Source organism: Phycodurus eques, chromosome 5 (genome assembly GCF_024500275.1).
Source record: "Phycodurus eques isolate BA_2022a chromosome 5, UOR_Pequ_1.1, whole genome shotgun sequence".
Classification (NCBI taxonomy): Eukaryota; Metazoa; Chordata; class Actinopteri; order Syngnathiformes; family Syngnathidae; genus Phycodurus; species Phycodurus eques.
This window is the reverse complement of record NC_084529.1, coordinates 28,990,508-29,016,054: the sequence shown is the minus strand read 5'-3', so window position 1 is coordinate 29,016,054 and position 25,547 is coordinate 28,990,508. Positions and strand designations below refer to the sequence as shown.

The 25,547-nt window shown below is 42.1% G+C and overlaps 2 protein-coding genes across 10 annotated transcripts in view; both read left to right on the top strand.

Annotated features, from left to right (window-relative positions):
- LOC133402389 (unconventional myosin-Va-like) overlaps positions 1–3,422 on the top strand; it is a 29,231-nt gene extending 25,809 nt beyond the window's left edge. For 4 of the 7 annotated variants that reach the window (XM_061676016.1, XM_061676015.1, XM_061676020.1 and 1 more), the window contains 6 exons: positions 535–624; positions 702–852; positions 923–1,205; positions 1,917–2,091; positions 2,164–2,244; positions 2,335–3,422. In XM_061676016.1, the coding sequence (XP_061532000.1) occupies positions 535–624; positions 702–852; positions 923–1,205; positions 1,917–2,091; positions 2,164–2,244; positions 2,335–2,487 (933 nt within the window). In that variant the 3' untranslated portion in view covers positions 2,488–3,422. The remainder of the gene's footprint in view (positions 1–534; positions 625–701; positions 853–922; positions 1,206–1,916; positions 2,092–2,163; positions 2,245–2,334) is intronic. The other 3 variants (XM_061676018.1, XM_061676017.1, XM_061676021.1) reach the window with 1 other exon arrangement.
- A 502-nt stretch (positions 3,423–3,924) lies between these two features.
- Positions 3,925–24,460, top strand: myo5c (myosin VC). 3 transcript variants are annotated; one of them, XM_061676025.1, is made up of 40 exons: positions 3,925–4,056; positions 4,309–4,419; positions 4,508–4,679; positions 4,766–4,910; positions 6,716–6,872; positions 7,778–7,921; positions 7,991–8,072; positions 8,162–8,269; positions 8,360–8,466; positions 9,205–9,264; positions 9,405–9,470; positions 9,704–9,844; positions 9,928–10,050; positions 11,876–11,959; positions 12,089–12,220; positions 12,302–12,399; positions 12,496–12,582; positions 12,663–12,774; positions 12,933–13,144; positions 13,237–13,402; positions 13,494–13,640; positions 13,715–13,879; positions 16,177–16,270; positions 16,351–16,414; positions 16,494–16,768; positions 16,867–16,930; positions 17,013–17,093; positions 17,187–17,367; positions 17,451–17,544; positions 17,629–17,692; positions 17,766–17,934; positions 18,004–18,088; positions 18,170–18,265; positions 18,615–18,769; positions 19,625–19,714; positions 19,799–19,949; positions 20,026–20,311; positions 23,879–24,053; positions 24,127–24,207; positions 24,308–24,460. In XM_061676025.1, exons 1-40 carry the CDS (start codon positions 4,030–4,032, stop codon positions 24,458–24,460), a joined length of 5,004 nt encoding a protein of 1,667 aa, XP_061532009.1. In that variant the 5' UTR covers positions 3,925–4,029. The 3 variants fall into 3 exon arrangements, with proteins under 3 accessions (XP_061532009.1, XP_061532008.1, XP_061532010.1); XM_061676024.1 differs by adding an exon at positions 9,537–9,618 and having other exon boundaries at positions 9,205–9,470; XM_061676026.1 differs by lacking the exons at positions 13,494–13,640; positions 13,715–13,879 and adding an exon at positions 9,537–9,618 and having other exon boundaries at positions 9,205–9,470; positions 13,237–13,333.
- Positions 24,461–25,547: the final 1,087 nt, after the last annotated feature.

Genomic DNA, 25,547 nt, shown 5'->3' with positions numbered 1-25,547 from the left:
GTAAACTGTCATCTTCACCATGCTGTTCACATTTTTGATACTATAGCATGAGACCAAGGTGATACCAGACCAAACAATTGGTCAACAGTACCTCATCATTGTCAGGCTTTTAAATAAGATGTTCTGACGGAAGTGGTCACTGAGTTTAGTATGTCACAGTGTCAGCGACAGGTTGCAACAGCGATACAGAAAGACTGGCAAAGTCACAGAAAGGCACACAGTTGGACGTCTATGGAAATGTATTGGCTGGATTCATGGATCAAACAACAGTTTTGAGTTTTGCTGTTCAGCAACTTGTTAGAGAGCATCAAGTTGTGCAAAAAGTACTGATACATTGAACAGTTGGACATATGCATTCAGAAGTTTCGAGAAGGTCAAATTAACTTCACCTGTCAAGGTTAAGGCATGACATTCATCCAAAAGCCAAATATCCCAAACCTTTTGTGAGTAGTGTATCGTTTGGGTAATTTTCTGTGCGGTTGCCTGTGTGTGACACTAGGGATTGTATTTTTAATGTTTGTCTCGTTTCCACAGAGGAGAGGAAAAGATTTTGACGTGTCGTCTTTCTGGTTATCGAACACATGTCGACTACTTCACTGTCTAAAACAGTATAGCGGAGACGAAGTAAGCATGAGTCCATTATGAGACGGCCAAGTTACACCTAAACACACACTAACTATTTCTGCAAAACGTCTATGCAGACGTTCAAGACGCACAACACTGTGAAGCAGAACGAGCATTGCTTGACCAACTTTGAACTGACGGAGTACCAGAATGTTTTTGCTGACCTAGCTGTCCAAATTTACCGCCAGCTCATTAAAAGCATGGAGGACACCTTGCAGCCCCTCATCGGTAATGTGAATAATCCCACATGCACGTGTGCGTCAATCTGAAGTGGTCTGACCGTGTTTGTCATGTGCAGTGTCAAGCATGTTGGAGCATGAGACAATCCACGGGGTCCTGGGCTCCAAACCAACAGGTGTGAGGAAAAGGAGCTCTAATTCCCCAGAGGAAGATGCTGTTACGGTGGAAGTCCTCCTGCAGCAGCTTGGGCTCTGGCACACCACCATGATTAAGCACGGGATGGACTCTGGACTCATTAAACAGGTGGTTCGGCAGCAGTTTTACATCATATGTGCCGTCACCCTGAACCACCTGCTGCTCAGGAAGGACATGTGCTCATGGAGCAAAGGGCTGCAGATCAGGTAGTGGCAAGCTGTTTTTATCTACTGACATTTTCAATTAGAACATTATAGGCCCGAACCAACACCAGATTTGTCAGGGACAATAAAAGATTCCAATGTACACTCACTGGATACTTCACTCGCATGACACACCTGCACAAATGGATTAGATGTACAAGTGAGCCAAATTGTGATATACACAATCCTGTAGTGCGTACTCGTGTGTGGTATGGACTACTGTAAATGGTCAAAGGTGATGGGTTTATACCTGGGACTACTTATTCATGCGCATAAAGTAATATTTATTCATGTTCCTTACATGATGGTTACTTTTAAGTTGCATGGGAGAGGCAAAATATACAAAGAAAGGAGGTGGATAGTTCGGAATTAACTCATTCACTACCAGCCATTTTTCAAAGCAGATCTGAAACCCAAATGTCTTCAGTATACGACAAAAACAAATTGACCTTGCCGTTCCAATACTTTTGGAGGGGACTGCAACTATGTTCATACCATACTTATAGCTACTCTGTACACTTAATGATGTTGCTTTTGACTGGAGGTGAGAAGTGAGGGAATTGGTCAAATGTCTACTGTCCTCTCCATCTACAAAAATGTGTTTTCTCTCCTATGAAAAACTTTATTTAACAATAGTTTGGAATGAATGTCTGATATTTATGTGTGCACAGTCGCACACACCCTGACTTGGTTCCTGGCTGCCTCTGTGGTCAGGTACAATGTGTGGCAGTTGGAGGAGTGGCTGGTGGAGCTGGAGCTGACTGATTGCGGTGCCAAGGAAATGTTGGAACCTCTCATACAGGCCGCACAGCTTTTGCAGGTCAAGAAGAAGACTGAGGCCGACGCTCAGGCTATTTGCAGCATGTGCACGGGCCTCACGACTGCACAGGTCCATCATCAGCCCATGTTTTTCATGTAATATGTCACTTCTATTTTGATCATCATGTGTTCTTCATCTCAGATTGTTAAAGTGTTGACCCTCTACACGCCAGTGATTGAGTTTGAAGAGCGCGTGACCACCACTTTCATTGCGACCATTAAAGTGAGTTGTTATGAGACAAAACACGTGCAAGAGTGCAGTGCTCTTTTACACTCCTCAGATTATTAACCTGTTCCATCTTGGACCTTGTAGAACATCTTGAAAGACAGAGAGGAGTCGTCCACGCTGATGATGGACGCCAAGAAAATCTTTTCTGTAACGATTTCCTTCTCGCCCTCCTCTGTGGCGCTGGAGACCATACAGATCCCTGCTAGCCTAAATCTGAACTTCCTCAACCGTATCTAGAACCAGCCTTTTACGCACGCACATGCACTCGCTCACATACGCAGTATTTTCATGTTTATCATGTATTATTTTCATGATAGTTAGTGCTTCACTTTTTTGATTGAAGTGCCAAGTAAATATAAAAAGTCTACTGTATTTAAGGAAATATGTGCAACTCTCCTGTTACCAAATGTGCTAATAATGGTGTAGAAATTACTTTTGCTCTGACGCGTACATTTAACTCCAATGTTGAAATGTGGTTTACTACCCTGACTTCCATGCTGCCAACGAAGGTTCAGTCCCCATTCAGTGAATGGTTGTCTGTCCCTGTGTGTCCTTTGATTGACCGGTGACGTGTCCAGGCCTCCAGGGTGTCGTCTGTAGTCTGTAGTCTAAAGTCAGCTGCTATAGACTCCAGCTCACCTAGACCCTCAACAACAGAAATGATATAGAAAATTAATTGGTGGACTCTATGGACATTCTAGTATATACATTTTTACGTTTAATGGATAAGTAGTAGAAATATTGTTATAATTAACTGTATAATCTTGAATTTAGTTTTTCAAGTACCTGCCATATAAAGGGAAGGAAAGTGAAATCATTGGTGTTATATATGACATATATTGAGTATATAAAGATACATTTTTAAGAAGGCGACCTGGCATCCTGATGATTTTTCTTCCCATGCTGTGTCACTTGAATTTGTCATTACCAGCGTTGCCTTCCTGTATAATTCAACCCCTAAATCATCCAGGAAATGAACATGACAAATGTCATCGGACTGGTTCGCACACTCCAAAACGCTTATGAATGTCTGTTACCAAACATGAAAAAGTTGTTGAGTATTGAAACATCTCTCAAAAGTTGGATTTGTAGTGATTTAACAAGGCAAAACTAACCAACATGAAAAACGCCACTACAATAGAAAACAATAAATCACCACTTGCTTGGGACTTCTAGTAAAGTGACTATTTTTTCCGTGTCAAGTGGAAAAGATAAATGATGTAAATGCTTCCTGTTACTTAAATCTCCTTCTGGTATTTGTATCCGGATTCTTCTGCTTTTGTATCCTTGAACAAACGAGCGCACCCTCCCCGAGTACCGGCGTCACAAGACAGGTGGGCGGAGTCTCGTGTCACAGAAGCAACAGGTGAGCGGCTCCCGCTGGCAAAGTCGAGCTAGCGAGGAGAAGACGATACAAACCGGCGTCGTGAGGCACGGCGTTTACAAAACAAAAGCGTTCGACTACAGTTATCCATTCCCAAACAGCACATTTGCGTTCGTAAACATGTCGCAATGGAACTCGTATGTAAACCAATTAACTGCAGGCTAAATGTAATCACACACCAATAGTGAAAAACAATCATTTAGCATTAAGGCAATTGGGTGTCTAAATTACTTTGAAAAGCTGACCGGAATTGGCATTTCGTTCTTTCTAATTTAAATGATGAGTTTTATGATAGTTGAGTTGGCCAGGGACTAAAAATGTCGGTAATTTAAGTCATTCAGTGATAAACAAATGCAGTATTCCGACATTAGGGGCTGCAACAATTATGCCAAAACATGGCGTTGATTCAACTATACACGCAGGTAAGAAAAAGCTGCTTTTGATGCCACGGTGCGCATTACTTATTTATAATAGGCTACGAGTTCAGAGAGACATATGGAAACCTTGTAAATGCTTTTGTGATTTGTGGGAGGCAATAGGGCACGGGAAATTAACTACTCCGTGCCACAACATTGAATAGGTTCTTGTGTGGTTTTGCTTTTAATTTAAATTTGAGCTTAAAGGGAAACTCTTTACAGTGGGAAATGTGTGTAACTTTGCAATCTGTACTCTAGTTCAACAGAGTGTGGATTCCAGATGCTGAACATGTGTGGAAATCAGCAGAAATTGTGAGAGATTTCCATTTTGGAGATCATATTTTACAGCTGCTTCTCGAAAATGGCACAGTAAGTGACATTTCTCAAGTTCATACGAACGCCTGTATTTGCGCAAGATGCTCAGACACTTCTTTTGACCTCCATCCCTTCCTCAAAGGAACTCAAGTACCCCGTTGAGTCGTCGCCACCAGAGCTCCCTCCTCTTCGCAACCCGGACATCTTGGTTGGGGAGAACGACCTCACTGCTCTGAGCTACCTCCATGAACCTGCAGTCCTGCACAACCTCAAAGTGCGCTTCTTGGAGTCCAGAATCATCTACACCTACTGCGGTAGGCTCAGAGGGAAAGGCTCGCCTCGCCTGTGGAAATGCTGAGGTGGTATTCTCAGCTCGCCGTGTGTCGTCTCCTTTCCGCAGGCATCATCCTGGTGGCTTTCAATCCCTATAAGCAGCTTCCTATCTACGGAGATGCAATCATTCAGGCATACTCGGGTCAGAACATGGGCGACATGGACCCTCATATATTTGCGGTGGCAGAGGAGGCTTACAAACAGATGGCCAGGTGAATGTGAGCACAGAGAAGAACACTTTTTGTCATTTTAACAGTGGCAGGCCTTGCATTTGGCACCCAGGCCTACAGCAGGGATCTACTCAATGTAATCCACCTCTTAATACCACCGCTATCATGTCACAACTCGCAATTATCAATCAATCAATCAATACTTTATAAATTGCAATCCAACAGCACATACGTGTTCATCATCTGGAACAGTTCGGGATCAACATTTTTCAAATAACATGACAAAAACACGAACTATTTCAATAAAATGAATCACTCACTCGGGATGCTGTTTATACTGCATGTATCAATGTGTGCCGATTGCTTTTCTAGTCGAACCTGGCCAACCAATCACAGGACAGGAACAAAACTGACTTGAGTGTGAGGCAGCAAGCTGAATTTGAAATCTGATTGGTTAAAGAAACAGTCCCCGTAGCTAATAAAGTTGAAGTCACTCGGGATTCAAATCCAAAACCTCAGCGCTGTGAGACTGATGAGCTATCCTCTTGTTCACCTTGCTGCCTAGCTTCATAACAACGTTTTTAAAACGTATCCACATGACTCAGTTTGTGCTATATACAGAGTGAAATGGGAAAAAAAGGGGGACTAATTACATTTATGAAGGCAGCCTTTGCAGTTAGTATCTTAACCCCTCCCCTTGCTGACAAGCGCGCACATACACACACACACACACACACACGCGCACACACACACACCTTATGATTCAGTAATGCGCTGCTAACGCTGGAAAAGGTTGTGGCTCAAAATCAACAACCAGCCTCTCCCTGTATTAAAATTGTAATCCTGCAAAATAATCCCTATTTATAATAAAAACGTACTTGTAATCTAGTTAGCTTTTTTTTCTTCTTCTTCTTCTTCTTCTTCTGTAACTGTAATGTAAATGTTATTCTGATCTTTACCGGAAAATCTTGAAGGAAAATGTTCGGCGATGGGTTTGTCACCTCAAGCTGAAGCAACGATCCAAAACACAACTTCTGAATGGTTTAAAAGAACCAAATGAAGGCTTTGGAGTGGCCTCGTCAAAGTCCAGACTTAAATCTGGTTGCTGTGGCATGACCTTAAAAAGGCCATTCATGCACAAAAACCTTCCAGTGTTACTGAATTAAAACAACTATGCAAGGAAGAGTAGGCCCAAATACGGTGTCTCCACAGAGATGTTAAAGACGTTGCCAGTTATAGACAATGATTAATTTCAGTTGTTGCAGCTGACGGTGGCCCAGCCAGTTATTCCATTTAGGGGACAATTACCTTTTCCACACAAGGACCAGGTAACTCTGATAATTATTTCCCCTAATAAATAAAATCACCATTTAAAACTGCATTTTATGCTTGCTTGTGTTATCTGTTTGATGATCGTAAACATTCAAGTGGGGAAACTATGCAACAACAAAAAAAGAAAAGAAGAATTTGAGAAGCGGGCAAATACCTTTTCACAGCACTGTGCAGTATATCATTATAGGCTATAGTTTTGGTAAAAGAACATATCTAAAGGAGGCTGAAGACTTATACACATTGTGGTGTTTTTTAAAATGGTTGCCCGTGGGAAAATACAAGACACCGGTAGACTTATTTGAATGTGTGAGTCTCTTGGGGTCCTCCGTGGAAGAATACTTACCCATCGTTAAAAACTGAGATTGATATTTTTTCATGATTCATCTTCCGTTCCGCTTATGCTAGATTGATTTTTTTTTCGACAATTAAATCCACGGCAATGAAAACAAAACTTTGCAGATGTAAGGAAAATATCATCATACTTTTAAATAACAGTTATTTGCTCTTTTGACCAGAGACCACAAGAACCAATCTATCATCATCAGTGGAGAGTCTGGAGCTGGTAAAACTGTGTCAGCTCGATATGCTATGAGATACTTTGCTGTTGTCAGTAAATCTGGCAGTAAAACCCAAATTGAAGACAAAGTCCTAGCGTCCAATCCCATAACAGAGGTGAGAAATGCTTACTGTAATTTTACATGTATAATGCGCATTCCCCCCCCCCCCAAAAAAAAAAAAATCAAAAGTAAATAGTGTGCGTTATAGATAGGTATAGGGGAAAATGAGAAAAACATTCCCATTTTATAAATGTATGCCGCCAGCTAGAGCTTATGAACAAGTTGTACACTTTCATTCTAGTATGCCACCACCACATAGAGTTTATGAAAAAGGTGTAGCCTACACTTTCATTCCAATATGACAGTGGTACATATGACTGCATATATGTACAATTGTGCTGATAAGTTTACATACCCTGGCAGAATTTGTAAAATATTATTTTTTTTTTTTAATACGACCTACGACTGAACAACAACCATCATTAATTTCTTTATGGTTGTGTTTTGTTGAATGATAATGCTTTTCTGAAATGCTTGACAGTTCAATTTGAATCCCATTAAAATACAATTGGATGTGTTTCGCCTGGTCCTTCCTGTTTTCTTTAAAGAATTGCACACATCTTACAAATTCTGCCTGGGTATTCAAACATCTGAGGACAACTGTGGGTTTTGTCATTTACTAAATAAAAGTAGGGCTGTGAATTTCAAAATAAGAGCAAGTAAATAAAAAGAAAGTATTGTGTGTTCAAATAAAGTGCTTAACTTCAGAATAATTCTTTGAAAAAAAACCTAACAAAATACAGATAATACTTCATGTTTTGATCATATGGGTAGAAGCAAAACCATGCATTGTAAAAATGCATTATGCATCCTGTAGGCTGAAGGGTTTCCCTGAATCTTTAGGACAACTTTTGAGGGTCCGTATCATACACGGGTGCGCATTATACACGAGGAATTACGGTAGGTCATGTTAGTTAACATGATAGTGATGTCGTGACAAACTGCTTGACTTTCTCTCAGGCCATTGGGAATGCAAAGACGATCAGAAACGATAACAGCAGCCGTTTTGGGAAATTCACTGAGATCAGCTTTGACAACAGATATCGGATTATTGGTGCAAACATGAGGACTTACCTGTTAGAGAAATCCAGAGTTGTTTTCCAGGTATGACCATTGGATATTCTGGTTCATTCGTCTTCTACAGTCTCACATGCGTAATGCTGTTGCTTTCAGGCTGAGTCTGAGCGGAACTATCACATATTTTACCAAATGTGCGCCTGTGCACATCTGCCACAGTTTAAGGAACTCCAATTGAGTAAGTGTGGGAAGGTTTGAGTCAGAATCTCACTGCTGTATGGGCATCGATTTCGGGCACACACATCATTGTTGTGGTTTTCCCTGCAGTGAGTGCAGATGAGTTCCACTATACGAGCTTGGGTGGCGATATCGTTATTGATGGTGTGAATGACAGGAAAGGCATGGAGGAGACTCAGCAGACCTTCTCACTGTTGGGTAAAGGATTCCTCAGATGGAACAACATGTATTATTACAAAACAGCGGGGTACTGTATCATATTTATTGAACCTCTTTTGGATTGGTTAGGACTGAAGGAGGACTTCCAGTCTGATGTCTTCAAAGTTCTTGCAGCCATTCTTCATCTGGGAAATGTGGAAATGAAGAGCTCTGGTGATGATAGGTCATCCATTTCTGTGAGTCTTGTTGTTTTCTAGGCCTTATTTGCCCCGGCGACAATATTAAGGTACACCTGGACAATGTAATGAAATCCAAGACAAGAGTTGGATTAAAAAAAATGGAATATCTACCTCAAAAAAGAGAATTATGCCCACTTTTGATATACACTGTCGGAGGTATTAATTGTGTCCCGCTGCTACGTATTGAAGTATTTTTAGATAGCTGTGTGATTTTATTTGTCGTTGCACTGCAAATCATTTTTTGCTGTTTAGCATAAACAAACCACGTGGAACCTATACAATAAATGCATAGTGAACTTGTTTATTTGTGTTCCTTTTAGTAAGCCGAGATGATATTCAGTGTCCCGCTTTGTTTTTATCACTTCGAATGTTATGCGAGTCTTCTATTGTAGCTGAATGCGCTACCTTTTTAGAAAAACCTACTTGGGTTTAGACATGTCCGGCTGACAATAGGATAATGTAGACACCACCGCCAAAGTTGCATGCTGCAATGAGTTTAGAGTAGATGCGTGATCAATAATCACTATTAACGGCAGACGGAGAGAGCGACACATTTTCCTTAGACGACCTCTCTAACAGTGTCCATCAGAACGTATTATTATTATCCTTGGAATAGGAGACGACGTTCTTTACCAGATCTTCTCATTCGATTGTGTGGGTGTACCCAATGCTGTGAACTGCGAGTCATTTGACAATGTTGTTTTGTTGTTTCTTTTAAAACGTCATGACTTTCAGCACAGCGATCCACATCTGCATATCTTCTGCGAGTTGCTGGGTGTGCGTGCAGACGACTTGGTGCGTTGGCTGTGCAATCGGAGGCTTGTTCTGGTTTCTGAGACTGTGGTGAAGCCGTTGCACAAAGATCGCGCAGTGAATTCCAGAGATGCCCTCGCCAAGCGGATCTACGCTCATATGTTTGACTGCGTCATTAACAGGATCAACGAAGCACTCCGGGTCGCTGGGAAGCAACATGCTTTCATAGGGGTTCTGGACATTTATGGGTAATTCTTCTGATTTGATACGTTTTGATTGTTTCTTCATCTCAACTTTCATGATGTGACCCTCAGCTTTGAGACATTTGACATCAACAGTTTTGAGCAGTTTTGTATCAATTATGCCAATGAAAAGCTTCAGCAGCAGTTTAACTTGGTTTGTATCACCTTTTGTCCCAAACTAGCACAAAAGCCTGCACACTTGATTGAGTGACTAGTCAAGTTGTCCTATTTCTCTCCAGCATGTGTTCAAACTGGAACAAGAGGAGTACATGAAAGAAGACATCCCGTGGACGTTGATAGATTTCTATGACAATCAGCCAGTCATTGACTTGATTGAAGCCAAAATGGGAATCCTGGACTTGCTTGATGAAGAATGTTTGGTACAAAAGACTCAAATATATGGATGCTTCTTTTTCCAATCACTCTCTCGCTCAAATAAAAATATAGGCTCTTTGCTTTACAGTTTCCTCAAGGCACTGATCAAAGCTGGCTCCAAAAACTGTCCAACTACCTGGACAGCAATCCTTTGTTTGAGAGGCCCAAGCTGTCAAATGAGACGTTTGTGATTCAACACTTTGCAGACAAGGTGCGGAACACATTCACCTCGATCATCCCACACGATCGGGATTTGAATGATTCTGCAAGGTGTTCCGTAGGGTACCTCGACACCGAACGTATCCGAGCATATCTTGATGGACCTCGCTTTGGGAAGTGACCCAGTCATGCAGGGACAGAGAGGGAACTTCCACATGCTCTTCCCACAATGTTGGAAGGATAAAGTTGTCCATCAAACTGAATTCTGATTCACTAGATAACTAGTTCATTGATAAAAAGACCCTGTCAAGTAAATTCAGAGAACAATGTTGTACTCAATTGTGGAGCTATTGTGTTGAACTGTTTTTCCTCATTTCAGTTTTCCAGATTTATGGGGGCCGTGGCTAAAACGGGGCCCGGTGACGCATTTGGGCCCTGGCTTGAGTTGCCCCTCCCCCACAATATAGGAACTTGAGCGCCTTTGATAGCTAATTTTACCCTTGAGACCATGTGAGTCCCAGGATGCACATGTCTGGAAACAATGAGTCGCAGCCCTGGAACAATGAGTCCCTGCAACTTATCCTCACAGAGTACAGATACAGTAAACCTCCGCGATATGACGCTTGTTGCTTCGCAGTCCCGCTACCGTGCCGATTTTCATTTGTATAATTGATACAATATTTTGATTTCCTCTCTCAATATATTATGTTTCGGCCTGCCAGGGTAGCAATTTTTTAGGACAATATATTTTCCCAAAACTCTCACAGTAAACGATCGTAGACGTGTTTTGTTTTATGCCACTGATATGATGATATTCAACCATCCCTTTTCTATACCGCTTTATCCTCACAAGGGTCACGGGCGATATAACAATATTATCGAGCATAATCATTCAAGTACATCCTTTTTAAGAACAATTAACTTTCAATTCTAAAGAACATTGAACATCGGCATTGCAATGTAGAACAATAAATGAAATATCTTCGATAAATAGAAAATCGAAATAAATCTGACTCCGGCTCTGTTCGCAAATATTGCACTTAAACAAATATGAAACATATTGGCACGTAGGTATCGAGTCACTCACCCACTAAAGAGGCCCAAAACAATTCTTAAAGCCTGCCAAATTTGAATGAATAAAATAAAAACACCATGTACTTGAAAGCATTACGGCTTTGTCACTGTTTTTAAATTAGATGCCATGCATGTTGGTATCACTGTTATTTTTTGTAGTCTTTATTTATATTTATTGTAAGAATGTTGTTGTGTCACGTATTTGATCATTTCTGCTGCCTCTTGGCTTTTGAGAAAGAGAGAATTTATCTCTCAATGAGCTGGTTAAATAAAGTCAAAATAAAATGTAAAATAAGGCTCACCCTCGAACTGCTGCTGGATTGTGATGTGAGACCTTTACCTGACAATCAAATGAGGCAGGATATAATCGCATATCAGCGATTATATCCTGCGCAGTTGTGGCATGCATGCGGTAAGGTAGCCAGCTACCGTATACCAACACAATAAAAATACGTCTTCTTTTCAGAGAGCGTGGCCACTTTAGTGCGCCTTGTTGTCGGCCGTGAGCGTGCGCATGTCACGCAGAGAAACACGTGTGAGTGAGGGGTGGGGCCCGACTTCACAGCCAGCCCGGGGTCCAGGGCTTCGGGCTGGCGTGGCCACATTGAAGCACCTCGTAGTCAGCTATGAGCGCACGTACGCCACGGAGAGAGAGGCAGAATTGCGAGCAGCTGGGGAAAAAAAGATTGTGAAGCCTCATTTGATGTACCAGATGCACTTTACAGGGTCTTTAAGAGGCGTGTCCTTTTGTGCAGGTAGTGCACAACAGTTGATTTGAATGTTTTTGTCTTGTTGCTAAACAGGTGGAATATCAGTGCAAAGGTTTTCTTGAGAAGAACCGAGATGCTCTTTACGAAGAACTGGTTGACGTTTTGAGAGTCAGTCAGGTAAACAAACAAACAAAATGTTTATTTCTGAACATAAGAATATCCACACAAAATTACAACTGAAAGTGTTCCCTTGCAACCTTGTTTTTCTCAAGGGTAACATATTTCTTCTCTTGTTTCTGTTATCAGTTTGCATTTCTGGCCAAATGTTTCCAAGAGCAGGGGAAGGAAGGTCTGAACATGAAAGGTATCAAAGTGAAGCCGGCCAGGCCCAGTGTGAAATCGGCCAATAAACAGCTGAGGAGCTCAGTTGGAGATAAGGTAGACATGTTTACCTTCTCTCGGTGTGTTTAGCAGTTTGTGTCGTGTTTGTGTGTCCGTGCTGACACATTGCGAATGCAGTTCTGCAGCTCTCTCTCTTTGCTTATGGAGACACTGAACGCTACAACCCCTCACTATGTGCGTTGCATTAAACCAAATGATGAAAAGCTGCCATTTGAGTAAGTACTAGTAAAGCCTTACATGAGTGTAGCTATGTCCTTTTTTTTTTGTTACAAGCTTGTTATTTGAGTGACTGCGTATGTGTTTGTTTTTAGATATGATTCTGGGAGGGTGGTGCAGCAGCTGCGGGCCTGTGGAGTGCTTGAAACTATTCGCATCAGTGCCCAAAGTTACCCGTCAAGGTAATCCGCTTTGACTCGACTTCAGTGAACGACAAATGTTTTGCACATCAAATTCCAATGACGGGAACTTTTCTTTGCAGGTGGACCTACTTTGAGTTTTACAGCCGTTACAGTATCCTCATGACAAACGAGGAGGAGGGCATCAATGACAAGACACAGATGTGCAAATATGTGCTTCAGAGGTTGATTCAGGTGTGCCTCATTCCTGTCTGGCTCAGTGCATCTGCTTGTATTTCCACATGGATGGCACTGGATGACAGCTGTGATTTACACCAGTACCTCTTCCCGCTTCCACAATTAAGACTAATCACAGGTTTTGTGTTGTGTTTTCGCCATGGCTCTATCTCCAGGACCCCAACCAATACAAGTTTGGTCGCACAAAGATCTTCCTCCGAGCTGGTCAAGTAGCATACTTAGAGAAGCTGCGCCTGGACCGACTACGAGGAGCTTGCATAACCATCCAGAAATATGTCCGTGGGTGGATTCAGAGAAGGAATTTCCTACGTTTGAGGCAGGCAACCATCCTGATACAACACTACATCCGTGGCAAGAGGACCGTACGGTTAGTGGCTTTCGCCTTATTTTGGATCCGGAGACTCCGAGGTTAAACATCCACACGTTTTTGTTCTTGTTGTGTCGTTTGTGAAACTGCAGTAAAGCAGTGAGCGCTGCAAACCTGAAGCAGGGCTGGTCAGCGGTGGTGATCCAGAGGTACTGGAGAGGCTTCCGCATACAGAAGGTCTACCAAACGGTACGCTTGGCCATCATCACCATCCAAGCTTTCACACGAGGCTGGCTGGCCCGTAAATCCTATACCCAGGTCTGTAACTGCAGCTTACTTGTCAGTTTCTGTGAAGATACGGAATCAAACTTAGGCTTTATATGGCATCATCATCATCATCATTGCTCAGCTAGTGGAAGCACGCAAGGCCATGGTGCTGCAGAAGTACGCCAGAGCATGGCTGGCTCGGCGGCGTTTTATCGCCATCCGCCGATTGGTGCATCAAGTTCAGCTCTCCTTCAGGGTGCAGCAGCTCCGAAAGAAGAATGAGGAGCAGGTAAATGTCGTCTCGCGGCTCGTCGTCCAGTCCTCGGAGAAGACGTAAACTAATCCCTGGACCTTAAATCCCAGAGTAAAGACAACCGCGGGTTGGTGGAAAGACTGACGAGTTTGGCCAGTTCCCATTCTCAAGCTATGGACAGGCTACAGGCTCTGGAGACACAGCTCGAAAAATCAGCCAACCAGAAGGCATCTTTGGAAGCAAGAGAGAAGAGAGTTAAAGAAGATGCTTTTCTGGTCAGTCAGTTTTTATTGTTGTCGCTGCAATGTGACTGGATGACGTAGGTCAGTTATTTTAATAGCTTTTAGATAACCATGTACCAGTTATCCTAGTTCCAAAAGCATTGCAATGTGCTCTTCACACCCCACAAGTCATTTGTACACATTGTGCATGATGCGATCACTACATATGACCGGCCCCCAATCAATCAAAAACAATACAAAATATCAGCAATGCAAAAACGAACAATACATAATCAACACAGATGGATGATGTGCCGATAACGGCTCCTCTTGTTTGATTACCAAAGAAAATGGGAGGAGGAGAAGGACCCAGCAACTCTGAGTAGAAAGAAGAAAGACATCCGCACCTGGCCAGGCAGGCTCAACAAATCCAAGTGTGTTGGTTTTGATGTGTTCCACATGATTTGTCACTCATCCTGCAGACAAAGATTGGAAGTTTTCTATTGGTGAAGTCTTGGGCCAAGCAAGATCCACGGGAGCCTATGAACTCTTATCTTTGAGGCCTGCTCAGTGTGCTGCTTCATCGAGTGAAAGACATGCAACCGCAGGATCCACATAAACATGGATGGATCCACATCAGTCTGAACCTTTGGATGCTGGCATTTGTTGTTGATCCAATGGCGAACATCCTTTTCAAGTCTATGCCAGACAAATGGCTCGGACAGCAAGACGGCTGCCTGCCAGGACGTGATCAAACGACGGACTGCGTCGAAGGCATGCGCGTGCATTCAGTATGATGTGGCCTTGTCCCCGGAGCCCTTGGCTACATTCCTGCAAAACTTGCATCAACAGCTCGGTCAACAAACTTCGGCGTCTACTTTAGTCCTCAATACAGTACATCGATCCTCCCCCGGCCTCGCCAGTCAGCTACCTAATTGTGCTCGTTGCCTTAAATCTGGCATTCACTCCAAAATGAGTGAACGCTTCTACTGGTTTTCGAAGTCAATGGAAATGCCGGATGGCAAAGTAAAATGATTGCCTAGAAGTTCATGGTTGACCGTAAAGAAGGCAAGTTTTGCTGCTAAGCGATATCGACACGCTCATTTTAGACTGCACCGATAGCGAAATTGTGTGTTAGTAATTGAGGTCAAAGGGGATCCACAGGTCGGAATCGCAGTTTAGCTTTTGTTTCTGTAAATCTTTCATCACACAAGATTTCAAATGCTTCTCCTTTCGAGACCTTACACAGTAGCAACGTGACAAAAGCTCCCAAAAATGGTATACTGCCACACTGCTGAGTCTGGTTGAAATGGCCAATTTCAAAAATGGGATGATCGGTTCTGAAGATTTTTGTGTGCGTGTCAGAAACAAATGGCCTTTTGGGGAACATTTTTTGTGTGATATTGCCTCTAGAAAATCTGGTCGAAAAACGTCTTCAAATTAGAGTAAAACAATATAATTTCTCAACATATCTCCTTGACCCTTTTGTTGCGCCTGCTACTCGGGGAGCTCCTTCTCCGATTGGCTGACAATCCAAGTCTTCTCCAATTCGATAAATACTGTGACATTTCAAACGATGTCGCCCTAAAAACGCCACTTCAATGGAACTTTATTTGTGAGAAGACGCAAATGTATTTTATTTTTTTGTCCAAATTTAGAGTGGTAGAAGCAGAGCCCGGTCTCTAGCTGACGAGCTCGCTCAGTTCAAAATGTGACGCTTAAGCATGTCATGCACCTCAACCACATCATTACTTGTTCCGTCAGCGGTGCTGTCCCACAGTGCCAACCAAGCCAAGGCTGAAGTTCACCGAACTTAGAAAGTTTAAGTCAAACCTTTTTGCTTGTCGTGTTGATAAAATGATGTCATCAATTGTCAAACTCGACGGTGTGAAGAAGCAACTTTGAAATACCCATACTCATCACAACACGGCTCTTTCCATAAAGGGATGATGGGCACTCCATATTTTCTTTGCATGAAATGTCATCATCAAAAATCAGAGCACCTTGGTGCACTACCATAGTTTTAAATTGTGGGTCTATGTCAGGATGCCAATATATATTGGTTTCCACCGTTATCTGGCCATAGTACTTGACCGAGACTGCACAGGTCAAATGGTGAATTATTACCAGCATATTTCTGGCTGTAATACACAAGTGATTTTCAAAGAACTTCTCAGGAATACTGTTTTAATTCTACACTAGAAATATAAAGACTAAATTGTATCTGAGCCAAGATGCCTGAGGTAGCTAGCTGATGTACATTTGAGCTTTTCGCTGTGGGCTACAAAATAATGTCTGGCACAATGTTCTATTATGCTCTTTAAAACGTTCCTCTTCTTTTTGCACCATAGGAAATGACTGAGCTTCAAAGTGAAGTTGATGGGTTAATCATTAAGAAACAGAACATGGAGAAAATGTTTGAAGCTTCCTCCAAAGAACAAAAAGGTACTCAGGGTCTAGCTATATATTCTAGACGATCTGTCCGTTTTATGTATCTGTATCAGACTGTTGACGTTCTCTGACAGAAAAGTTTGATCAAATAAAGATGAATCTACTGGAGGAGAAAGAAACTCAAGCAAGGCTTCGAAAGTAGGTTTAAAAAAAAAAAAACTTTGTCTGCAACACATTTCAGTTGTCATCCAGAACTAATGAGGTTTTGTCTCATCAGAATCGCTGAGAACAACCTTGGGATCCAAAGACAGGACCACGAGAAGGAACTGGGAAGCCTGAAAGAGGAGATCAGGAGGCTGAAGGATGAGAGAGTCAGCCTGCAAATGAAGATGGAGGATGGCGACCAGATGGCCGCTGACCTGCAGGATCAGGTGGCCCAGCTCACCAAGCATGTCAAGGTCATTCCAGAGCTCCGCAGGGACCTCAGCAACCTGCAGAATCAGAAGAATAACGTAGACCGCAGGATGAAACAACAGTCGGAAGAAGCAAGAGGTATGGAAGATCTCTGATATCTTATGATCTGGAAATTAAAACAGAAAACAGCTCATGTTAAACCGACAAATTGTTCTGATCCTAATGTTTCTTTGCAGCTAAACTGCGTGAGATTTCCAGATTACTCGCAGGCAGCGTTGTTGAAGAAGATGTACTTTTGGGGTAATCGTTCAATTACATTCCCTCCCTTTTTCTCACTCAGCTTTTGATGTCATTGGAGCGTTTTGTTATTGTGTTTCCGAAGGCTAACTGCAGATTATTCTGAGAAGACATATGAAGCCGAAGACCTTCTGGCAGCCTTCAATGGTTTAGAGAAAGCTACCAGGTCTTTTTATTGGGTGTCACAGTCATCCTTTCACATAATCACAGTGAGAGAAAACATGTACACACTTGAGCTGCTTGACATTGTTTTTGACAGAACATTGGAGAACCACCGCAAGGAGCAGAAGGAAAGCTATGAGACCCAAATGGAAGGCTTGAGACTGAAAATGGATTACCTTCAAAATGAGAACAGCAGCTTGCAAACTCTTTTCATTGAGAAAAATAACATCAATGACAACATTCGCCAAGAGGTGTGCCGGCTGAGCAGCGAGAACTCGGTACGTTTGAGTGTTCTGGAGGGATTTAATATTTTCTGCAATGAATACACAATGATTTGTTGACGTGACCTATTTGTTGTCAGGTCATACCTCAGCTGAAAGTTCAGATTTCAGAGCTGCATAGACAAAAGAACGAGCTTGAGGCTCTTGTAGGGGAGCAAACAAAAGAGTTAGAAGGTGAGTTTAACCCTGGGTAGTGGCTGTTTGCAATTAAGTTTGGCTTTTGCATGTATTGTAACTTTTTTTGGGGTACTTTTAAAGAAAAATCAGATGCAATTAAAAATACCCTTCAAAGGAGGATTGAAGAAGAGAGTTCAAAGTGCAGGTGAAATATTCCGATTGAAGTTGGATGTTTTGATCGTCCTGTCCGTATTCCGACCGCTTTTGATTCCTTCCAGGCACTTTGAGGAGCAAGTTGAGGGGCTCGAGGAGACAAAGAAGGACCTCCAAGGTCAAATAAAAGACCTTCAAGAGGAGAAGGATCACCAGAGCAGGCAACTGCAGATGGAGAGAGACGCCAAGATTCGACTGAGACTCGAAGCTTCCCAGTTATCATCTAAAAATTTGGTAGGTGTCGTTTTTATGTGAAGGCTCACAGTACCGGCCAGTGTTTACCAAATTCTGTTTGTCTTTAAGGACTTTGAGGATCTCCTCGACCAAAAGGAAAGAATCATTAAACAATTAGAGAATCATATGATAAGCCTTGAAACGGCACAAAAAGGTAATCTTGTGCCCTTTTCGAGTTCAATATAGAATGACTAGTTTCACCTCTGGCTTCAAAGTTCTGTTGTATGTCACACAGCCCAAAAAACCTCTTCACCTAGCCCCAAACATTATCTTGGAATGTTGGAGTACAAGAAAGAGGATGAATCCCGACTCATCCAAAACCTTATTGTAGGTATGTTCCTTTTTGTATTTATGTCTAAAGGTCAAGCGCGGAACAGATCCCGATTAAGTTTTTTCCCCCCAATTATTATTATTATTATTATTATTATTATTATATATATATTTTTTTTTATCAGAGCCGGATGTTCTTGGCCTTGGAGTTTGTTCGCATTCCACTCAGCGCTCTTGTTCATTTATTAAGTTTTTCCTCCATCATTTCAGTTTTGCTATAATCACATAGCAGATGTATTGTGAGTACTGGTACCTGAAAGACATTTTAAGGAAAATAGTGAATAAAAGCATAGAGAAACAAGAGACAAGGTTCTCATCAATACGGGATCTAATATTCTACTCTCTTGCAGATCTCAAGCCCAAAGGTGTGGCGGTCAACATGATCCCTGTTCTGCCAGCTCACATCCTCTTCATGTGCATACGCCATGCGGACTACATGAACGACGAAGACAAACTCCAGTCTTTTATGAATGTGACTATTAGTGCTGTCAACAAGGTCAGCATGGTGAGTTTTAAGTGTGCTCTTTTAAATTCTTATCTACTCTCTCAAATATATCTGTAGAGACTCACGGCAAGATTATAGCTTCCCCTTACAGTTCCCTTCATGTGTAATTGACTTTTGAGATTCTGAAATATAAATTAACAGCAATAAACATTTATCTTATGAACTGAAAACGAAATCATTTGAACAGTTAAGGTACTGTGAAGCCCATGATGTCGGCAAGGAGAGGTCCAGTTGATGACACTGTTTATTAATGAGACAAACACTCAAACACAAATACAAAAGGAGAACACTCACAAGGAGCTGCTGTAGGCTACAGCTCACACGTAGACCGCTCACACGCAGACTAACCAGCCAAACCGACTTCAGCTCCCGATGTCATTCAACACGCCCCATAAAGGCACACATCCAACACACAAATATTACAGTACATGACCTCGGATAAGCGGTAGAAAATGGATGGATGGATGGATGGATGGATGGATGGATGGATGGAACACTAGCTTATGTCTCTACATTCTCTTGTATTATAATACAGTGCTATTTTTTTGTTTTTTTTTTATTAAAAAAAAAACATTTTTGTGGTTTCCTTGGGGGGGTGCTGGTTTGGTTTAATGGAATATAAACCCCGTAGGACTCTGAGATCTACAGACTCAGGTGACAGGTCAGATAGAGGAGCAGAGTCCAAAGCAAACATGGTGAAGCAGCAATTAGCTGTTATGATGCACACAAATGGAATAAGCTGCCAACAGAAGTAAAGCCAGCCGCACGCAGGTGTCTTGACCTGATATAAACCTTCCCGTCTTACTTTTGAAAAGCAAATGAATAAAAGTATGCAACCGAATGTTTCTGTTTCAGGCTCACCAGAATGACTTGGCCTCACTGGTCTTCTGGCTGTCCAACATGTACCAGCTGCTCAACTGTCTCAAGCAGTACAGTGGAGAGGAGGTAGGGAGCACTTTTTTGTTAACCTTATTACCAATGACAACAGATGCGCTTCATCGATCTCGTTGTAACTGTTGTTCACCAAAGGAATTCAGGAAACAAAGCACTCCGCGTCAGGTGAACAACTGCTTGCAAAACTTTGATTTGTCAGACCACCAGCAAGTTGTCAGCGACTTGGCTATCTGCATCTATCACCGGTTCATTGCGGCGATGGAAAGAGCTCTCACCCCTGCGATTGGTATGAAAAAAGGCACACAAAAAAAAAGAAATCTATTTATTAGGAGGCCTCCTACGAACTGCTTTTCTCTCCCCAGTACCTGGTATGTTGGAGCATGAGAGTTTACAGGGGATTTCCAGCATGAAGCCCAGGGGCTTCATTAAACGGTCCAGCAACAACAATTCAGACATGGAGACCTACACCATCTCCTTCATTATTCAGCGGCTCTCTCACTTCCACACAAACATGATGCAACACGGCACAGAGCCACACCTCATGAAACAGGTGGTCAAGCAACTGCTCTTCCACATTGGCGCGACCACTCTCAACAACCTGCTACTCCGGAAAGACATGTGTTCCTGTAGGAAAGGAATGCAAATTAGGTTTGTGTGTGTGTGTAGGAAGGACATTGTACAAAAATGTTAAGCACTATATTGTATTCCAAACTAGATGTTTGTCCAGTAAACCTGCACTGCACTGGTCACGTGCAAAACTTTGCCACGGCACATTCCACAAAAAAGGCAAAAAATGCTGCATCACACTCCAGAACTAAATTGGATTTATTTTTAGAACTTGAACTCATTCACTGTCAGCCGTTTTCAAAGCAGAGCTCCCCATATTGCCAGCCGTTTTCAAGCATTTCGACCGATATTTCAAGATCCAGGCAATATTGTGCTCTGTAACAATAGAAGCACTGAACCTACCAAAAGAAAGTGTAGACTTTCTTTCACCAAAAAGGTTCTTTCTAGCTTTTTCCATTCTATAGTAATAATCCATAGAACAGGGGTTGGTTACACCAAAAACATGGTTTCTGACCAAAATGTGGGGAAAACGAGCTTTTTGTGAAAAGAAACATGTCAAGCAGAACAGTGACGTTGACGCAAATATTTGTTTCCTTTTGTGGCACCTCAAATTACGAACCAACAAAAACAAAACGGACAAATGGCTTTTAATAGTAAAATAAGAATTTCAGATATACAACTAAGGCGCTCTGATCAACACTGACTCACCGCATGGCTCAAGTTGAACACCAGTGGCTTTTTTAAATTGCGTTTGCCACACTCCATGAACTGGGTATTAATCTTTTCTCATGATCACGACACACTTTCTACAATCTACCGCGACTATATACTATATACAGCAGATGAATTAAGTATTTAACACATCACTATTTTTCCCACTAAATATATTTCCAAAGGTGCTATTGACATGAAGGTTTCACCAGATGTTGGGAACAACCCAAGTAATCCATACACACAAAGCAAGTACAACAAATAAGAACAGAAATTAAGTTGTGTGTAATGTGAAATGACAAAGGGAAAAAGTATTGAACACGCCAACTTGTATTATTTAATACTTTGTACAAAAGCCTTTGTTTCCAATGACAGGTTCAAGACGCCTCCTAAGTATTGAACACATGACGAAAGGGAGGTGCAGAAAGGCATGGAAAGCCAAGACAACACCTAAAATCTATCAATAATCAAACAGCAGTCCAGCCTCTTGTCAGTGCAAATGAATGTCAGCTGGTTCAGTCGTAATTGATGGCCTACAAAAAGGTCTCATTTCAAGGTGTGAGTCAAGACGCATCTCATGATGGGTAAGAGCAAAGAGCTGTCTCCAGACTATCGCAAACTAATCCTTGCAAAACATAGCGATGGCATTGGTTACAGGCGCATATCTAAGCTACTGAATGTTCCAGTGAGCACGGTCGGGGCCATAATACGTAAGTGGAAAGCCAATTATACCACCATAGATTTGCCTCGATCCGGTGCTCCTCGCAAGATTTGTGACAGAGGAGTGCAAAGAATAATCAAGAGTTGTCCAAGAACCAAGGACCACCTTTAGAGAGTTTCAAAAAGACCTGGAATAAGGAGGTACTGTTGTCACAAGGAAAAAAGTGAGTAATGCATTCCGCCGCCATGGCCTGTATGCACGCTCACCACGCAAGACCCCATTGCTGCAAGAAAAAGCATGTCAAAGCTCGTTTAAAGTTTGCTGAACAACATTTGGATAAGCCAGTTAAATACTTGGAGAATATAGTCTGGTCTGAAGAGAGCAAAATCGAACTGTTCGGATACCATAATGCACACCACGTTTGGAGGAGAAATGGCACTGCACATCACTCTAAAAACACCATACCAACAGTGAAGTTTGGAGGTGGGAAGACCATGATGTGGGGCTGCTTTTCAGCAAATGGTACTGGTAAACTTCATATTATTGAAGGAAGGCTGAATGGGCAGATTTACTGAGACATTCTTGACAAAAATCTGCTGCCATCTACGAGGATGATGAATATGAAATGAGGGTGGCCATTTCATCAGGATAATGATCTAAATCATACTGCCAAGGAAACCTTCAATTGGTTTCAAAGAACAAAAATAAAGCTGCTAGAATGGCCCAGCCAGTCACCTGACTTGAATCAATGGAAAATCTATGGAAAGAACTGAAACTCAAGGTCCATAATAGAAGCCCACAGAACCTTCAAGATTTGAAGACTGCTTGTGTGGAGGAATGGGCCAAAATCACAGCAGAGCAATGCATGCGACTAGTTTGTCCATATAGGAGGTGTCTTGAACCCGTCATTGGAAACAAAGGCTTTTGTACAAAGTATTAAATGAATACCAGTTGGCGTGTTCAATACTTTTTCCCTTTGTCAGTTCACATTGTTACCCACAACGTAATTTCTGAGCTTATTTCTTCTACTTTCTTGTATGTATGGGTTACTTGGGTTGTCCTCCACATCTGGTGAAATGTTCATGTCAATAGCACCTTTGGAAGTATATGTAGTGAGAAAAATGGTGACGTGTTAAATACTTATTCCAGCCACTGTACCATACATATACAGGTACATACTCTGTTCCAGTGTGAGGGGCCTAAACTTGTCCAACTTCTAACATTTTGAGATTTATCACCCTCATAATGGACGTGACAAGCCAAGATTCACTGCCTCTTCGACTCAAAAGCTATGCTGATCTCAAACCCAAAGCAATGAAACACCAACATCTACAGGCTTCTGTTAGTCATTACGGTGATTAACAAACCCCTTTCACGCCTACCCGCTGAAAAAAAGTACTTGACGAATAATCACACAAACAAACCACCAACAAATTGATGAACATGAATATAAACGTCCAAGGCATTGAATAAGTGAACTGCACCTGAAACAATGTGATGCACATAAATAGAAATCAAACATAAAACAACAACAAACGTAACATAATTTAGGAACCATAAAACAATGACAAAGTTAAAAACAATTAGAAAAACGAGACACTAAAACAAAGGCAGAGGAAGGAGTAAAAAAAGTGTTTTAAGGCAGGTTTTAAACATGGATAGTGGGTGTGCGTCTCTGATGTGCATTGGGAGGTTGTTCCATAGTTTGGGACCAGCAATAGAAAAGGTGCTATCCCGTTTAAGGTTTCGCTTAGACTTCGCTACCTCCAGGAGCAGCTGGTTAGCTGACCCGAGTCACCGGCACGCTATTGTGATGGAGCAGCTCGGAGAAGTAAGCTGGGGTGAGATCATATCACTCGCAGAATCTTAAAACGAACTATAAAGTACATAGGTAGCCAGTGGAGGGAGGCCAGAATAGGAGTTATTTGCTCCCTCTTTCACGTTCCAGTTAAGAGCCGAGCAGCAGCATTTGGAATTAGTTGGAGATGTTTGAGGGAGGACTGGCTGACTCCAAAGTAAAGAGCGTTACAGTAATCCAGCGTGTGACGAAGGCATGGATTATTGTTTCAAAGCACTGCTGTGGAAGAAAAGATTTTGACGGTTGCCTGAGGTGAAAAAAGCTGGACTTTACTAACGCACCGATTTACCGATCCAATTTAAAATCACTGTCCAACTTAAAAACCCAAGTTTGAAACAACTGGCTTCACATGCTACTAAATGCTTGCAAGAACAGGCTGCTGTGTGCCACAAGCGTGACAGGGATTTTGCTCTTATAGATGTAACATCAGCTACCTGGAAGAGTGGCTACAGGAGAAAGACCTCCAGAGTTGTCATCTGATAGACACTCTGAAGCCGTTGACTGAGGCTGCCTGGCTGCTACAGGTTAGAAAGTCCACAGATGACGATGCCAAGGCGATCACCGAGAAATGCACTGAGCTCAACACAGTTCAGGTATATGATCCAGTTCCATACAATTTTGTACAACTCCAATTATTAAGATGCTCAACTGAATACCGTCGTACAGATTGTCAAGATTCTGAATTCATACACACCCACTGATGGTTTTGAGAAGAGAGTAGCCTCATCGTTTGTCCGCAAAGTTCAGGTGAGCTCCATTCTCCGTTCTCAGATCTGACTGCTTTAAAATAAGTCATGTCACGTAATGGACGCTGGGTCAGAAAAGTGAAATGTCCTCTCTGTTGCAGTCGCTTCGACAAGATCACGACGGCTCCGCTCAGCTGATGATGGATGCGCATTATCGTTTCCCGGTTACGTTTCCTTTCTCCCCGTCCTCGCAGGCTCTGGAGTTGCTGCAGGTTCCCAGTAGCCTTCACCTGGAATTCCTAACCATGATCTGACCAAGGGTCAGAGAGTTTGTCCTCCCTCTTCTTAGGCCTAACCTACAATCATGTGGCTAATGGCTATATGTCATCCGTTTGTATATATTTTTAAAAAGAAAAAAAAAAAATATATATATACACTTAATAACAAAATGTTATGGATACAATATTGGGTTTTCGGGTGCAATTTCAGGATGAACCTAAAATGCTCCATACCTTTCCAGGTGAACTTAATATGACCTTCACTCAACCTTTGAATGTACAAGTCCAACTGTTGAGTGTTTCTATAATTGTTTGCACAACCTTAACTAGCAGGGAGCTACCGTGCCGTGAAAAGGTATTGGCCCCCTTCTCAAATTGTCATATTTTTGCATAGTTTCCCCAGTTTGCATAGAAAGAAAATATTCAGTTACCTGGTCCTGTGTGGAAAAAGTAATGGCCCCCTCAGCCTAATAACCAGTTGGGCCAACCTCAGCAGCAACAACTGAAATCAAGCACTTTCTACAAGTGGCAATGAGTCTTTCAAATCTCTGTGGAGATATTTTGGCCCACTCTTCCTCGCAGAATTGTTTGAATTCAGCAAAGAAATGGAGGTTTTTCGATCATTAACGGCCTTTTTAAGGTCATGCCGCTTCATTTCAATCGGATTCAAGTCTGGACTTTGACTCGGCCTTTTAAACCATTCAGAAGTCGACTTGCTGATGTGTTTTGGATTGTTATCCTGCTGCAGAACCCAAGTATGCTTCAGCTTGAGGTCACAAACCGATGGCTGAACATTCGCCTTCAGGATTTTATGTTAAAGAGCAGAATTCATGGTTCCATCAGTCACAGCATGTTGTCCAGGTCCTGAAGGGGTGTAACTACTACTTTGCACAGGGCCAGGTAACTTTCAATAGTTTTTTTCTTCTTCTTAATAAATGAAATCAGCATTTAAAAACAGTGTTTTAAGTTCACTTGGGGTTATATTGGTCTGATATTGACGTTTGTTAAAAGCTCTTAAAAATGAAAGTGGGGAAGCAATGCAAAAATATAAGAGTTTGAGAAGTGGGGGGCAATACTTTGTCACGGCACTGTAAATGGCGAAATTCCAAACAGGAGTTCGACC